The following is a 16976-nucleotide window of genomic DNA, read 5'->3' on the forward strand; positions in this document are numbered from 1 at the left end:
AAAAAAAAAAAAAAAAAAAAAAAAAAAGAGCTGGAGATACAGCTCAGTGTAAAGACCTGGGTTCAATCTCCAGCACCAAAATAACATATTATAATACATATAAATTTTTAAAGAGCCAGGCATGATAGTCCATACTTATAATTGTAGCACCGTAGGAGCAGGAGGATCACAAATTCAAGCCCAGCCTGAGTGATTTAGCAAGACTGTCTTGAAGTAAAAAAAATTTTTAAGAGTTGGGGATATAGCTCACTGCATAGGTTGTAGGCTGACCCCCAATATAAATAAAGAAATCAAGACAGACATTTTCAACACTGGATCAAAAAAAGTGCCAGGTGTGGCAACACCCACCTGTAATCCCAGCACTCCACAGGATAGGTCAAGAGGACTACCATGAATTCAAAGCCAGCCTGGGCTTCACAGCAAGTTCAAGGCCAACCCAAACTAGTCTCACAAACAAACAAACAAACAAACAAAAAAGATTTCCACAGCAAGCACTGATAACTGCAATGTCTTCTCTTTTCTCTCAGGATATAAGCACAAAGCCCCTCACATTGGTCAACCTCAAACAGAAATGATGTCACCACTGGTGATAAAATTTTTTTTTTTTTTTGAGGCAGGGTATTGGTATATATTTGGGGCTGACCCTGAACTCACTATAAAGCCCAGGCTGGGCTCAAACCACAGCAACCCTCCTGCCTCAGCCTCCAAAGTATTGGGATTACCGGTATGCACCACCATGTGCAGCTTTCAGACAAAATTACTTTAAACTACAAACTCAACTAAAGAAAACCAAGTTACCATATTCACACTTTAGTAAATCTCAGATTTTTAAATTCTCATTTATTCAACATGTATTTGGAGTTCTTGGGCACTTGGAATACAAAGATAAACAGAATACAGTGTTGGCCACTGAGAAAGAGAAATTCAGACAAATCTTTCCTATAAAAAGTAATTATTGCATCAAGAAGGTTCTATAAAATGATGTGGAAAGAGACCCTTCCTGTGAACTCCAGCAGAAAAATTAAAATAATTGACTAATTCTACTGAGCTAATAAAGGTGTCCACCAGCTGGAAACAGGAAACATTCCATCCTCTCAGGGCTCTCTGAGCTATTCATTATCAAGTCATCAACAAGTCCTTTATTGCATCGCACCGTCTTTATAAAGCTATAAAATGTCCCGTGAGTGGTAATAAGGAATTGTTTCAGAGGAATTTTATTAGTAACGAAATTTGGTAAGGTGGCTTTTTTTTTTTTTTTTTTTTTTTTTTTTTTTTTTTGGTACTGGGGATCAAACTTAATATCTTGCACTTATAAGACAGGCAGCAGAATCTCTGAGTTAAATCTCCGGCCTGCTGAGATGGCTTCTTATTCACCACATTCTAAATTAAACAGCTTATTTTAAAAAGTAAATATGGCTAATATTTACCAACTGCAAATGTAGCCCTCACTTAAAACTGAATCACCTGTATGTGGAGTGAGCCAGCTCGCATGGGTACTCTATGCCAGTGCAGGGCACATAAGGACCCCAACAGGACATGAGGCCAGCAGTGAGCAGCTCTCCTGGGCAATTCTCCTACAGAGAAAGGTAAAATCTTCACACTGGTCATTTGAGATATAAATGAAAACCATGCTGAGATTCCACCCCACTCCAGAAAGAATGGCTGCTATCAAGAAATCAACCAATAACAAATGCTGGAGGGTTATGGGGTTAAAAACAACCCTTTTCTACTCTACTATTGGTGGGAGTGTAGAGTGGTGCAACCACTGTGGAAACCAGTATGGAGATTCCTCAAACAACTAGGATTAGAGGTCCCACTTGACCCAGCTATTCCCCATCTGGGTATCTTCCCAACAGAATTAAAAGAACCAGGGCTGGAGATTTAGGTCAGTGGTGCAAGGTCTTGAGTTCAATCCCCAGTACCCCCCCAAAAAGTCATACCACAGCAATATATGTGCACCCATGTTTACAGTGGCACAGTTTATAACAGCTAAAAATTGGAAACAGCCCAATTGCCCATCAACTGGAGACTGGATAAATATGTAAGTCTTAAATAAAATGGAGTACTACTCAGCCATAAACAATGAGAAACTAGAGACATTTACAGCTAAATGACGCATACTGAGGCCATATTCTTAAGTGAAATAGGACACACATGTAAATACTGAATAGTTTCTCTGGTGTGAGAAACTGAAAGTGTAAACAAGGACCAAAAGGTATAATATTTAAGATGAAAATAGGAAGAAAAGGTCCGAAGGGGAAGGGGACGTAAGAAGGGAAAAGAATAAATATGAGAAAGGGGAAAAAATGGAAACAAAGTCTACATAAATAAGGAGGGGCGGAAGAGTTGAAGGGAGGGCATGGGAATGGGGAAAAAGTGAGAATCAAGATAAATCAAGTAAAGGTACAAATCCCCAATGATGAATGTCATCATATTGTGTACCTAAAATGTACCAATAAACTTAATGAAAAAAGCAAAAAAAACTTCACTCCCAGGTTCACAGACGCTGCTTCCCAAGCCTATTTCCCGTTCTCATACTTTAGTTTTTCTCCTCTCCTTCAGGGCATAAAGTAACTATGTTCAAATCCTTCAGGGGCCAGGGATGTAGCTCAGCAGCACGGCCCCAAAGGGCAAGCATAAGGTCCTGAGTTCAGTTCTTGCTACCAAAAATAAAAACCTTTTAATTCTTTCAAGAATATCTCAGACCGGGGTGCAGCAAGTGCAAGGTCCTGAGTTCAATCTCTGGTACCAAAAAAACAAAAACAAACAAAAAAAGTTTCATGGGTTCCTATTGCCCTGAGTGCAGGAATAACAGTGAATGAGGTAAAAGTCTCGGTGCTTTCATGGGGCTCAAATTCTGAAATGGACAACTGCAAGTAAATAAACACAAAGGTAACAGCCAACAGCAACAAGTGCTTTTTTTTTTAAAAAAAAAAAAAAAAAAAACAAGGTTAAATTGATGCTGCTGTGGAGAGTCTTTGGTTGGAAGTAGCTAAGGACATATGAACCATGACTGGATGACTACAAGGCACCAGTCTGGAAAAGACCTGGGAGCAGAGTATTCCAGACAGGAGAAACAATAAGCCCAAGGCGGTGTTGCACATTTGTAATCCCAGAGCTCTGGGAGGCTGAGGCAAGATGATCCAAGTTCCAGCCCAGCCTGGGCAACCTACCAAGACCCTGTCTCAAAAAAGAAAAAGAAGAGAGAAACCATAAAGAGATCAGCACAGCTGAAGTGGATGAGAAAGTTCGGCAAGAAAAGGAAACCTGGACAGGGTCCGATCACGTGGGGCCCTATTAGGTCCAAGGAAGAAATCTGGAGTTTATTAAAATTCAATAGGACACCTCATTAGATAACAGTGTTGGTTTTGGTCACTGCCAAATCTACAACACCTATAAACAATGCCTGGCACATCCCAGACATCCAGCATGTTTACTAGATGAAAATACAGCTGCAATGAAATACAGCTGCCATCTTGGTCACATTTTCTCTAGGCTGTTATTTTAACCATTCCCTTTTAGTATCATTTTGTTTCTCCCAATTGTTTTGGTACCAGGGATTGGATTCGGCTCCTTGTACTTGCAAGGCAGGTGGCAGAACCACTGAGCTAAATCCCTGGCCCTCCCAATTTATAACATGTGATATTAAGCAAACATCCTTTAAAAATGAGCACGCAGTAGCACAAGGTCCCAAATTGGATCCCCATACCAAAACAAGAGTATGTTGTCCAAGCATGATGGTGCACACCCATAATCACAGCATTCAGGAGGCTGAGGCAGGAGGATTGCTTTGAGTTCAAGGCCAGCCTGGGCTACATATAAGACCTTGTCTCAAAAAAGTCAAATATGTAAGTAAATAAATATTAATACCATATGCCCAAAGCAGGTGATATGTACATATTGTTACAACTCTCACCCTAAAACAAAGTAAACACTAGCTTACATAATTATGCATAAACACTCTAGCAAAAAGATGAGAAAGTTACACTTGATTTGTACTTTATTCCTTACAACTATTTCATCTTCCACCTGAAAAGCCTTCTGGGGGATCCAGGACTCCCGGAATACCAAGAAAAAGAAGTGGGAGGCAGTTAATCAGGTTACCTCAAAGAGTGGGCAAAAAGCTGCTGATGTAATGTACACACAAAAGTACCCAAAACCTCATTTTAAACTATAAGCAAGAATTCCTTTAACAAAAATTTAAAAGCAACAGGACTGGAATGAGGAAGACAGAGAGCGAAGTCAAAGGCGTGAGATTCAAAGGGCAGATGACGTGGCCTCAAAAGAAACCCTGAGGAAAGCACATGCATTACTCTGCCCTACAACAAAGAACAGGGAACAAACATAGGCATCAGCTGTGACCCACTGAGATCCAATCCAACAGCAGAGGAGGAAACTGTAAAACACAGCTTCTCGTCAGCCCGTGAGGTTCTCTCTAGTGCCCTGCCAGACAACCCCACAAGTCTATGCTCAGTAAAATTTAGGACTTCTAGAAACAGAAAATGAAAAAAAAAAAAATCAAAACAAAACTAAAATAAATTTTTAAAAATCAGATCTTTAGCAATTCTTATTTCAGAAGAATGAAGCTAGAAAACAGCTCAATATCAGCTAGCAGGGTTTTTAACAACATGAAGTCTTCTCAAGTTCGAGCCATACAAAGTCAGAGCTTTTTGCTAACAGCAATGGGGAAGCAGGAGTTAGCACAAAGAATTGCTTCCCCCTGCACAAATACCACCCCACAAGGAGCACAAGAACCAGGCAGAGGAGAACAAACTGCAACATCACAACCAGGCCTTTCGCCTTGGAGATTCTAAGCCACTCATGAGAGAGTTGCAAAAAACAGAAGAGATCTAATTACTAGAAAAGGCATACTTGTACATTGATTTTTGTTTTGTTTGCAGTAGTAGAAATTAAATCTAGGGCCTCAAAAATGCTAGGAAAGCACACAACCTGAGCTACATTCCCCAGCCCCCCATTTTTTTTTGGCTTTTTGAGACAGGGTCTTGCTATGTAGTTCAAGCTAGTGCTATGCAGCCAAGGCTGGTTTCACATTCACGGTGATCCCCCCGCCTCAGCCTCCCAACTGCTGGGTTTATAGGTGTGTGTGCCACCATGCCCAGCTAAAAAATTTATTTATTTATTTATTTGTTTGTTTGGTACTGGGGATTGAACTCAGGACCTTGCGCTTGCAAGGCAGGCAGTGGAACCACCGAGCTAAATCACCAGTCCAAAATTTTTTTTATTTTGAAACAGGATCTCAGGCTGGCCTCAAACTTGCTAACCACCTACCTCAACCTCCTGACTAGGATTACAGGCTTGTACCACACTGGATTGCACAGTTTGTGAGAACATAAATGGTAAAAGTTTTTGGGCTGCAATTTGGTAATACCTACTGTACCTTTAAATATTTATGCTCTCTGGCTCAAATCTCATTTCCAGGGGAAAAAACAGGAGCAATCTAAATGTCTACAATTAAATTAAGCTTAGTACAAACAGTGCAATATCAAATAGCAGCTTTTTTTTAAATAAAACAAATGCATTTCCTCACAAAGAAATAAAAATCAGCTGGGCGTGGTGGCTCACGCCTGTAATCCCAGCACTCGGGAGGCTGAGGCAGGAGGATCACTATGAGTTTGAGACCAGCCTGCTGGACTACATAGTGAGTTCCAAGTCAGTCTCAACTACATAGTGAGACCCTGTCTCAAAAAAAAAAAAAACAAAAAAACAAAAACACAATAAACAAAAATCAACCAGGCATGGGGCACATACCTGATGGAACCCACAGCCTTTCTCACGCTAAGCCACTGAGCTACACTTCCAGTCAAATAATTTATTTTTAATTACAAAAATTCCAGTGTGTCTCAGCAGCTGGGTGATTGCCTAGCATGTGCAAAGCCCAGTTCAACTCCCAACACTGCAAAAGAACAAAAGTCTAAATCAAACATTCCAGATATCTAATTCATTAACTTTACAGCCAAAATGTTTTCTATTTCTAAATCAAAGATTCCTATTTAAAAGAGCTGCATATTAAAGTTAAGGCACAGCTAGGAAGGCAGTAAGACTTGCACAAGGCTGACTCACCAGCACTCGGTCTCCGATTTTGAGTTCGCGCTCTCCTTTCTTGACAGAGCCAGCCTCTGAAAGGTTGGAGACTGACTCACTGGCGGTTTTCGTAAGGTTGCTGATCTGAGGTGTGGCTGTAGGCTCCTTGGCTGTTGGCTGGGAGGACTTCTGGGGAAGGTGTGCAGGGGCGGCCAGGGAGGAGCCTGTGGCGCTGGCGGCAGAAGCGGAGAGAGGTGAAGCAGCTCTGGACGCGTGAGCCGTCTGCAGGCCGTTGGCTTCATCTTCTGCTTGCACCTTCCGTGATAACTTCGAAGGGCGGGTAAATATGCCCTTCAGGGGTTCACACTGGAAATATCGAACTCCTGCCACCGAACCGTCATTCTTGCCTATGGGTTCATCTAAAACAATCCCAGCCCACTGGCCTGGTGCAAACTGGGTTTCCCCAAGGAACTGGATATATCCAGGCTTGTTTCCATTCACCCACACACGCTCCCCAACTCGAAAGTCATCAACAAATTCCTCTTGAGTCTCAGAGGATGGAGTGCTTGAGGCTTTTTCACTGGCTATTGCTTTTTCTACTGGAGATGCAACTGAAAACAAGAACAGAAAGGTTAATTTCATATTCAAGAAGCTAATCTCTAACAAAGTAAAAAAAAACTAGAAAAAGCACAGCAATACTAGCCCATAACTCTTACAGAGGAGTTCTAATTCTTTTTAAGCAAAGAGGAAGAGTATTTGATCCATCACTACCATTTTCAATACTGCTAAAACTCAATGAGGTGGGGGTGAGTTTTATCCCATTTTTAGTTAGGACCAGGGATTGAACTCATGTCCTTGTGCTTGCAAGGCAGGTGGCAGCACCCCGAGCTAAATCCCCAGCCTATCCCATTTTTAGTTAAGACTAAAAGCAGTAGCCGGGCATGCTGGCTCATGGATGTAATCCCAGCATTTAGGAGGGTGAGGCAAGAGGATCATCTCATGTTCGAGGCCAGCCTGGGCTACATAATGAGTTCAAGGCCAGCCTGAACTACAGAGTAAGACCCTGTCTCAAAAAAAAAAGACTAGAAGCCATAATGGGGGTTGATACAGTAGGATCATGAGTTTGAGGCCAGCCTGATATTCATTTGACTTGTTTGGACTTCTGACCAAGGTGTGCTTTTCAGACTTGTGACCCACCACTTGTACTTAGAACCCATGTTTTTTTTTTTTTTTGTACAGCCCTGTATACCTTATTTATAGAGTCTTAAAGTCTTTCTTTTATATGGTACACTTTGTTTATACATTACTTTAATTTTTGCTCATTGTACTGTATAGTATAGTAGTCTCATGTTCTGTTGAACCCATTTTTTTTTTTTTTTTTGTACAGCCCTGTATACCTTATTTATAGAGTCTTAAAGTCTTTCTTTTATATGGTACACTTTGTTTATACATTACTTTAATTTTTGCTCATTGTACTGTATAGTATAGTAGTCTCATGTTCTGTTATACATTATAGTACTGCATCTAAGAGTTATACGTGGAGTTTCCTTTGACCATTTCTTCTTTTTTTTGGTACAGGGATCAAACTCGAGACCTTGTACTTGAAAGGCAGGTAGGCAGAACCACTGAGCTAAATCCCAGGCCCTCCTCTGACCATTTCTTTGTTCTGAATATTGTACTGTATATACTATATACAATTCCTTATTTAGTGGCCAATCCATTTAATGACATAGCAACAGGAACAGAATTCAGTCATTAAGGAATGTCTACCCCAAAAAAGAGGAATGTGTGTACAGTGAGTTCAAGGGTAGCTTGGACCACATAACAAGACCCTATCTCAAAAAAAACCAAGGGAACTAAGTCAAAGCAAGGAAAAGCTTAGTCCTTTACCTAGATGTGTATTTACAGGTCTGATATTCTCATTCCATCCTCTACCCTGGATCATCATGAGCAGATACCCACAGATCCACTGAGATGAGCACTATTCTTATATTGGAATAGTTAATTAAAGCAGATAAAACTGACACCATTTAATCACAGAGACTTGTGATTAAGCTTGATGACACAGAGGATGCAGCATTGTGACCCTGGCCAACATTATTGCAGAGTACATGAACTCTACTCCTTTGATGGTAGAAGTAGAAATCATAGCAAAGAAAAAAAAAAAGACAGCACTTGGCCAAACACCTGTTAAGGCAATACAACTTTGTGCAGTCACTATCAACAAGTTTCCCAGAAATGGGATATTTACACTAGAAACTCATTATGCAGGCATCCAACGGCATGAGTGTAAACTGGCGATGCACACATCCCTACTCTGTCATTCACTATGTGACGTGACCTCTCTGCTTCATTCCACATCCATAAAAGGCAGTAACATCTTCTGGAGGACTTTTTAAATGAGATTAAATAATGTACTTATTCACTCTGCACGAGTACACTGATCTCTTACCTCAGGCATTGTTCTATGACAGGGAATACAGCAAGATAGCACCCTCTGTGTCCTCAGACAGATTGGAGTCTAGAAGTGGGAAGACAGGGGTAAAGCGCCTCACCAGGTAACTGGTGAGGAAGGTCTCCTGGAGGAAGTGACATCTGCATGAGGCCTGGCTGACAAGGAGTGAGTGAGTCATGCAGGCTCCGGAAGCAGTGCAGCTGGAGGCCACACATTTCTGCTGTTTATAAATGACCCCATCTAAGGCATTTGTTTCCCAGCAGCCGAATGGACTGAGAATACGTCTGAGAAGGCTCCCCTCACTCAGCTGGATTTGAGCCACTGTCCTGCCTGCTCCTCTGATCTCAGTTGCCAGCCAGGGGATTAGTTAGTGTCCTAAGACTTTCAGGGAAGACTAAGCTTAATTTTCTCTAAACCCTAAGGAGAAAGATCATAAGGAGTTTAGGAAGACACAGGGAGGAGAAACAAAGAAATAATATTGTAGGGATCAAATAGCTCAAGTGACTTGCCAATTATTTTAACACCTTACACTAAATCATCTAAATATGAAAAAGAATAACCTACAAGGAGGTGATTCTTCATTAATTAAGACATCCAGATGTAAAAATCTCCCCACTACCACCCCCATAATGGGGATCAAACTCAGGACTTAGAGCTTGTCAGGCAGTCATGGAGCCACTGAGCTACTTTACAGGCCCTTTTATTCGGTTGAGACAACGTATCACCATGTAGTCCAGGCTGAGTCATGGTGGACCACTTGCCACAGCCTCCTGAGTGGTGGGATTATAGTCACGTGCTACCATACACAGCTTTTTTCTTCTTTTCTTTTTCTTTTTTTCTTTTTTTTGAGATAGAGTCTTGCCATGTTTCCCTGGCTGGTCCCAAATTCCTGAGCTCAAGTGATGCTCTTGCCTCAGTCTCACAAGCAGCATGTGCCACTACATCTAGAAAAATTGCCTTCATTTTATTTTTTACTTGGAGGTTCTAGGGATTGAACCCTAGGACTTGTGTATGTTTAGACAAGCAGTATACTATTGAGCTACCACATTCCCAAGCCCAAAATCTGCCTTTAAAACAAGTTTTTTTTGTTTTTTGTTTTTTAGCCAGGTCCACCTGGCTTGGAACTTATTGTAAGCTTGTGATCCTTCCACCTCAGAGTGCTGGGATTACAAGTGTGCAACACCATACCTAGCTAATTTTGGTCCTTTTTAAAAATATAGGGTCTTTGTAGTGCAGCAGGCTGACCCTAGGCCGGCCTCATACTCCCAGTAATCCTATAATCCTCCTGCCTCAGCCTCCCAAGTGCTGGAATTATAGGCATGTACCACCAGGCCCAGCTTTAATTTCTGCCTTTTAATCCAAACTTTTTTTAAATGTTTTCAAGAATATGAGTGATTACAAGGTTTTCTGTTTTAAAGATTTCAAATTGAAGGCTTCATACAGGATAATTATCTATTAAAAAAATATATGGGTATAAAAAAGAGAGAGAGAAAGGAGGGCTGGGGATTTAGCTCAGCAGTGCCCACACCTGCCTGGCAAGCACAAGGTCCTGAGTTCGATCCCCAGTACCCCCCCAAAAAAAAAAGAAAGAAAAAGGAAAAACATAAAGCTTTACCAGCAGCAGGTGTCTTCAAGGCTGTGCTTCCAGGTTTAAGGATCTTGGTGGGGGCCTTAAGCCCACTTGGCTTCAGCACGCTCATTTTTTGGTATTTCAGAGCTATTTCTCCTGTGCCTGTCACCACTATCTTTCCCCAACCATTGATACAACTGTGTTTCTACAGTGAAGTCAGTCTCAGGGTTAAATCTGCAAAGGGAAACATTAAAAACAATTTTAGACCTATATACAAAAGAACCTAAGAACAACAGTTATTATTAAAGCACATTTTACAGCATAAACTTTTCCTTACCATAAGCATCTCTGCACTGAACATAGGACTTTGGCTATAAAAAATGTTAAGATCCTGCTGAAATGGATTTAAAGGTGATTTACTATTCTAAAGATGAGCAGTGAAGGCTCTAGCAATATATCCACTGTGGTTTACATGAGCTGGTATTACCAGCTCAGTACAGTACCTACAAACCACATCAAAGAGGGGCCAGGAAAATCTGCACCAATCTTATGGGGGGAGGGCAAGGGAGCTTTCAGTTTTTAAGTCATTTACTTCAGGCATGGGATTTACCTCAGTGGTTCAGCCACCTGCCTCGCAAGCACAAGGACCTGAATTCGATCCCCAGTACCAAAAAAAAAAAACTATATATATATATACACATATACTTGCATATTGTTTAAATTGCATTACCACAAGTCTGTATTAACAGTATATTTTTTAGATCTGTAGAATTGTACAAATTGTTGTATAAAATTATGTGTACACTGAACTAGAGAAGGGTTCAAACTCTGGAAGAAAGATTCCATCTAGGAAGAGAAGTAAAACTATTTTTGTTCTGCTTAGAGAAACAACATATTCTGATTCCATCAAGATCTGGTTTAATGCTGGGCATGGTGTGCACGCCTATAATCCCAGCACTCAGGAGGCTGAGGCAGGAGGATCACTGTGAGTTCAAAACTGGGCTACATTGTGAGTTCCAGGTCAGTCTCAATCCAGGTCAGTCTCAACTACATAGTGAGACTAAAAAAAAAAAAAAAAAAAAAAAAAAAAAAAAAAAGATCTGGTTTAAATGTTCATTTTCTGAGCTCAAGCAAAATAATATCTTGTCACAGCCTCTTCACCTCCACAGAAAGTGCAAGGAAAACATTTCCAGACATAATATCTAAGAACAAAACAATCCAATCAAAGAGAACCACTCCCAACTATCTGATACTGTTTTGGGCAGTGAAGCAGTCTGCACTTTCCGGTCCTGTCTCCCCATAAAAATGCCAGGCCGGGCCGGGGATTTAGCTCAGTGGTGCCTCACAAGCACAAGGCCTCAAGTTCGATCCCCCATACCCCACCCCCAAAAAAGGAGGAACATCAGGCATTTACAAAGACCCTGGCCAGCAATGGCAGAAGAGCCTGCATGGCCACTGCAATGTGCTGAATGGTGCATGCCATGCTCAAAAAAATGTGACTGTGACCTTATCTTGAAAAAGCATCTCTGCAGATGTAATTAAACTAGAGACCTTGAGGAGAGATCATCCTGGGTTATCTGGGTGGGTCTTACACTTCCCATCAAAAAAGAGCACAGGTCAGCAAAAGTGGAAAGAAATGGGCTGCTGTGTCTAAACACTAAGAACTGCTGGTGCCCCCAAAAGCTAGGCGAGAGGCACAAGATAGATTCTCCACAGAGCCTGCAGAAGGAACCAACCGTATCAACAACATTTGATTGTGGATTTTTAGCCTCCAGAAGTTTAAGAGAACAAATTTCTATTGTCTTAAATCAACCAGTCTGCAATTTTTTTTTTTTTTTTTTTTATTTTTTAAAAAAAAAAAAAAAAAAAAAAAGAAAAGAAAAAAGAAAGAAATACAGCCATGTAAGTTTTTCTATTCAAAGATAATCAGAATGATGGAGGCATGGTTGTATGTGCCTGTACTCTGGGAGGCTGAGGCAGGAGGATCACAAGTTTGAGCCCAGCTTTGGCAAATTCATCTCAAAATACAAAATGGGGCTGGGGGCTGGGGATTTGGCTCAGTGGCCTTGCAAGGGCAAGGGCCCAAATTCAATCCCCAGCACCAAAAAAAAAAAAAAAAAGAGAGAGAGAGAGAGAGAACTAAAATGGGGCTGGAGATGTAGCTCAGTGCTAGGGCCCTAGGTTCAATTCCCAGCAAAGGGAAAAAGAAAAAGAAGAGATAATACAGAACAAAGAGAAATCAAACCAAGACAGCTGCTTCAGAAGCCTCACTCAGTAGTCTCTATGCTTACAGAGAGGGCCCAATGACAAAAGGAATTTTTTGTTTTGTTCTGAGAAAGGGTCTCACTGTGTAGTTCAAGCTTGCCTTGAACTCACTAAGTAGCTCAGGCTGCCTTGTACTCTCGTGATCCTCCTGCCTCAGCCTCCTGAGTCCTGGGATTGCAGGAGCCTAGCTCAAGGTGTTTTGTTTTTTTTTTAATGTCAGAGATCAGGGCCAGAGATTTAGTTCAGTGATTCTGCTGCCTGCCTGGCAAGTGAAAGGTCCCCATCCAGGGTGCCCCCCCCAAAATACAAGAAAGTAAATTAAATTGTGAAAGATTAGTTGTTGAGAGAAGATTCTGATTAACAGAAAAAGAACTAACTTGAAGATGGAAGTTGCCAATCCTGGTTATAAGCACAAAATTCCCCAGCTCCTCCTTACCCACATCATGACCACAGCCACTGAGAAAAAGTGAGGTCCAGGTGGTAGTCCAGGCCCCCTCAGAGGCTCTGATGCCTCTGAGCTGAGTCTGAAAGCACTTGCTTTATTTACTGTCCTCATACTGGCTTGGACACTATGACTGCCTTAGGATAGCCACGTCTCTAGTCTCTGCAGAGAAGGGTATTTATGTGTCCAAAGAAGCTGAGGAAGCTGGGAATGAGCCAAGCACAGAAATTCTCCGGGCAGTCCCTCCCCTGCACCCTGCCCAACATCATGGAGGGACAGGGTCAGGTAGGGAAGAACAGAACAGACAGAGGAGAAACAGGTCTCCTGGCAATAAGTACACTGACAACAAGAAAGGACAAAGTGCTCCTTAAAGTATTTTTCAAAGGCAAAGCAGCAAATTCTTGGGCTCAGGTTAAGTACACACGAGAGAAAAGTTCTGAAATCCACAATTAGTAACCAAGCTAACTAGGTGAGGCTCAGCCAGTCTCAAATCCTGTACCCAACATCATGAACTCACAAATGTACAATCTACAAACCTCAGCCCAAGACACAGAACCATGTGGGTATTATACACAAAAGAATGCTCACAAATTCAGTCCATGCCTTCCCTGTCTAGTCCTCATCCCACGGCTCAGTCCACCTGAGTTACCTGTATTCCAAAGCATGGAACTTCAATCAAAACCTAACAAAAGAGGAACTTTAATTAAGTCTGTTTCAATGAAAGAATTAGAATATCACCAATGTGAATTTTAAAACCTTCCAATTTAAGTTTCTTCATGCATTATTAACAGATGGGATGCCAGGCTTGCTTTAAAAAAGCAATTCGTGAAGAAACAGAAGAACCAAACCTTGGGCCTGGTACCCATAAAATGTAGTGATCAAGAAACAATATTTCTGCATGTTTCAAATTCAGCAAATGTCACATAAAACTAATTCCAAAAAATATACAAAAGAAAAAAAGGAGGGCCGGGGACTTAGCTCAGTGGACTTGCAAGTGAAAGGAAGGAAGGAAAGAAGGAAGGAAGGAAGGAAGGAAGGAAGGAAGGAAGGAAGGAAGGAAGGACGGACTTCTTACCTCATAACGGAGATATCTGAGTTTCTCATACTTGTATTCATCGAATCAAGGGTTTCGGACCAAAATAGGACAGAGCTCTCCCCCACCCTTCCAACATGTAAGGACCATAACACTGGATGTGGACATGATAGGTTACACATGATTTTTAGATGTATCATTATCCCATTTGAGTCTGATGGCACTGTGGATTAATTGCTCTTATTACTCCTTCGTACACAAAGAATACCTCAGAAACTAACAGGTATCTATTTTCTCATTTGTTAGGCCATGCAGCTCAGAAGCAGAGATGAGAATAGAGAATCCAAGCCCTTCCCACTAACCTAACATTCAAATTTAGGAGACGCCACACATCAAGATTGTGACACCACTCGGATGACCTACAGCTAGGTAGGACACCAAGAGTTCACACAGCACAACTTACAAGTGCCTTCCTTATGCCTCGGAATTCCACTGTGAAGATGGATGAGCAGATATCATTATGCCCATTCATGGATAAACAGAATCAGGGTTCACCAGGCTAGGGGGCTTTCACAAGTGCTGCTCGATTAAGGAAGCACTGCAGCTCTCCTGGGACCTGGTGCTCTGCCTAAGAGCAGCTCTCTGAAGGGAACCTTCCCACAGGAAGAAACTACTACACAAAACTACTATTCCATTTCCTCACTGGCAGGAGGATCTGAAGGAGGGAGAATGCTCTGGGAGTCTTAGTGAGAACTGAACACAGAAATCACAGGTCTGAGTGAAGAAATGGGAGCTCAAGAGGGAACTCCTAAGCAGCAGCAAACATAACATGGTTTGTGATCACAGATTTCAAGTGAAACTGAGACAAAGGTCACCATGGGGACAGAGGACAAACAAATTCCTGCCCTTGATACTCACTAAAAACATGATTTGTGTTTTCTTCTGGGACAGTCAGGGACTGCTTTTACTAAAAAAAAAAAAAAAAAAAAAATCCAGTGATTGTTCTTTTGGGCCTACAGATGTCCAATAAGGAATGAAAAGCAGAACCTTCATTTTATATCTGTCTCATTTTTACCTCAAGACTTGAGTCAGACCCCTGCTCAGCTCTGCACTCAGACCCATTCACCAGTTAATCATTTAGGGAGCCACGGTCTATAAAAGCCTGCAATCCAAGGCTGACCAGCCCTGTTTACATAACCACTCTTCCCCCATCAAGACCAGGACACCAGGATAAGAGACTTCAGGAACACTCGGCCACCTCCAAGGAAGCTCCACACAGGACAGAACAGACTGCCCTGAGGCAGAAACCATCACCTCATTAAGCAACAAGGATGCCCCCAGTCATCCTGTAACTGACAGGACTGACAGGCCCTAGTCTATTCCAACCTTTAAAAGCTGGTCCTGGGCTGGGGATTTAGCTCAGTGGTTCTATCACCTGCCTCCCCAGCACAAATTCAATCCCAGTTCAATCCTAAGTAACAAAAAAAAAAAAAAAAAAAAAAAAAAAAAAAGCTGATCCTATTTCATTGTTAACAGGCCAGTCTGATCTTTTAGCTCAAACTGAAGTCCCATCCCACTTTCTCTTACTAATTCTGCCTAATAAATCTATACATGCATCACACAGATACATTTTAAACTGTGTTTCTGTGTCTAGTCAAGTGTCTATCTGGGGCAAGTTGAGGTCCCTCTCTTCTTTGAGGCTCTCCTCAGACTCCATCCATCACAAAACCAGTCTCCTAGTCTCCCACTCCTATTCCCTATTTTTTTTTTTTTTTGGTTTTTTTGGTTTTTTTGAGACAGGGTCTCACTATGTAATTGAGACTGACCTGGAACTCACTATGTAGTCCAGGCTGGTCTCGAACTCACAGCGATCCTCCTGCCTCTGCCTCCCAAGTGCTGGGATTACAGGCGTGAGCCACCACGCCTGGCCCTATTCCCTTTAATTATGTTTCTGCTCAGGCATAAGCACAAAGTGGGCTGTTAAATTCAAACATAATTAAAATTCTGCCAGTTAAACTGGGCGTGGTAGTGCATACCTGTAATACCAGCACTCAGGAGGCTGAGGCAGGAACATCCCCAGGAGTTCAAGGCCATCCTGGCTTACATAGTGAGTTCAAGGCCAGCCTGAATTACAGAGTCAGAATGACTCAAAAAACAAAAAAAAAAAAATGATACAATACAAAGGTCTACTAATTAAGTCAAAATAGAAGAGAAAAGCATTAGAGTTAGTGGTGATTTCAAAGGTGTGATTAAAATAAAACAGACTTCCAGGGACAATCAGCTAACTCTGAGCACCCACAAGTCTCCACAAACTTCCTGAGAGGAAGTTATGATGGTGGGTCTGATGATAAAAAGGCGTGAAGTCAATGGAAAAGTAGCCAAAAGCCAGATGAAAGATACTAGGCATTCGCACGTGCATACAAACCTCCAAGGGCTCCCCTGAAACTATGGACTGTGCTTTCTATGACTCCCAGGAGAGAGTACTGCTGCCACTTTGTAATCAACCCCCTAGCCCATTTCAGTAGCAAGAGGTCAAAAGGCAAGAGGTATAAAGGGAGGAGTATGAAGCCTCAATATTGGGCTGGAACTCAAGAGCCCTGAGTGTTGCACAGATTCTTGGCAGGTCAGCTGAAGCCTACATTTAAAAGGAGTGGCCCTGTTGACACTGGGGAGGAAGCCAAAGTCAAAAGGAATGGCAGGACAGCTGCAGGAAGGGTGCCAGGTGGTGGAGTTTGAAATGAGCCCGAGTTTCTTTAAGGATGAAATAGGAAAAACATCAAAGGGGACAGGAAGACCAGCTACCCACATTCCTTTGGCCCAAAGGCAGCCAGGCCTTTTAGAGGGCTGCACGGAAGCAATGCCTCAGGGGGCTCCAAGTTCTAGGAAAGACAAGGAAGAAAAAAGAATGTTCTGCAAGAGGTTGGTGATACAGACATTTCATGATCATAAACCTGAATTATAGGAGGCAGTGACAGAGTTTAGAGAGCAAAGGTACATGCTGGTAATCCAACACTCTGGGAGGCTGAGGTAGAAGGATCCCAAATACAAGCCCAGTTCAGGCAACTTAGCAATCCTACCTATAAAAAACAAAAAAAATGGATGAGGATGTAGCTCAGTGTGCAGGTCCTGGGTTCAATGGCCAGTACCAACAACAACAAAATAGGCTCAA

The 16976-nt window shown here is 41.9% G+C and overlaps 1 protein-coding gene across 9 annotated transcripts in view; it reads right to left on the minus strand.

Annotated features, from left to right (window-relative positions):
* Clip1 (CAP-Gly domain containing linker protein 1) overlaps nt 1-16976 on the minus strand; it is a 118915-nt gene that overhangs the window by 71320 nt on the left and 30619 nt on the right. For all 9 annotated transcript variants that reach the window (XM_033762458.1, XM_033762459.1, XM_010604358.2 and 6 more), the window contains exons 2-3: nt 10113-10301; nt 6082-6653 (exon numbers count right to left, since the gene is read on the minus strand). In XM_033762458.1, the coding sequence (XP_033618349.1) occupies nt 6082-6653; nt 10113-10197 (657 nt within the window). In that variant the 5' untranslated portion in view covers nt 10198-10301. The remainder of the gene's footprint in view (nt 1-6081; nt 6654-10112; nt 10302-16976) is intronic.

Source organism: Fukomys damarensis, unplaced genomic scaffold (assembly GCF_012274545.1).
Source record: "Fukomys damarensis isolate Sample0158 unplaced genomic scaffold, DMR_v1.0_HiC HiC_scaffold_12, whole genome shotgun sequence".
NCBI classification, from domain to species: domain Eukaryota; kingdom Metazoa; phylum Chordata; class Mammalia; order Rodentia; family Bathyergidae; genus Fukomys; species Fukomys damarensis.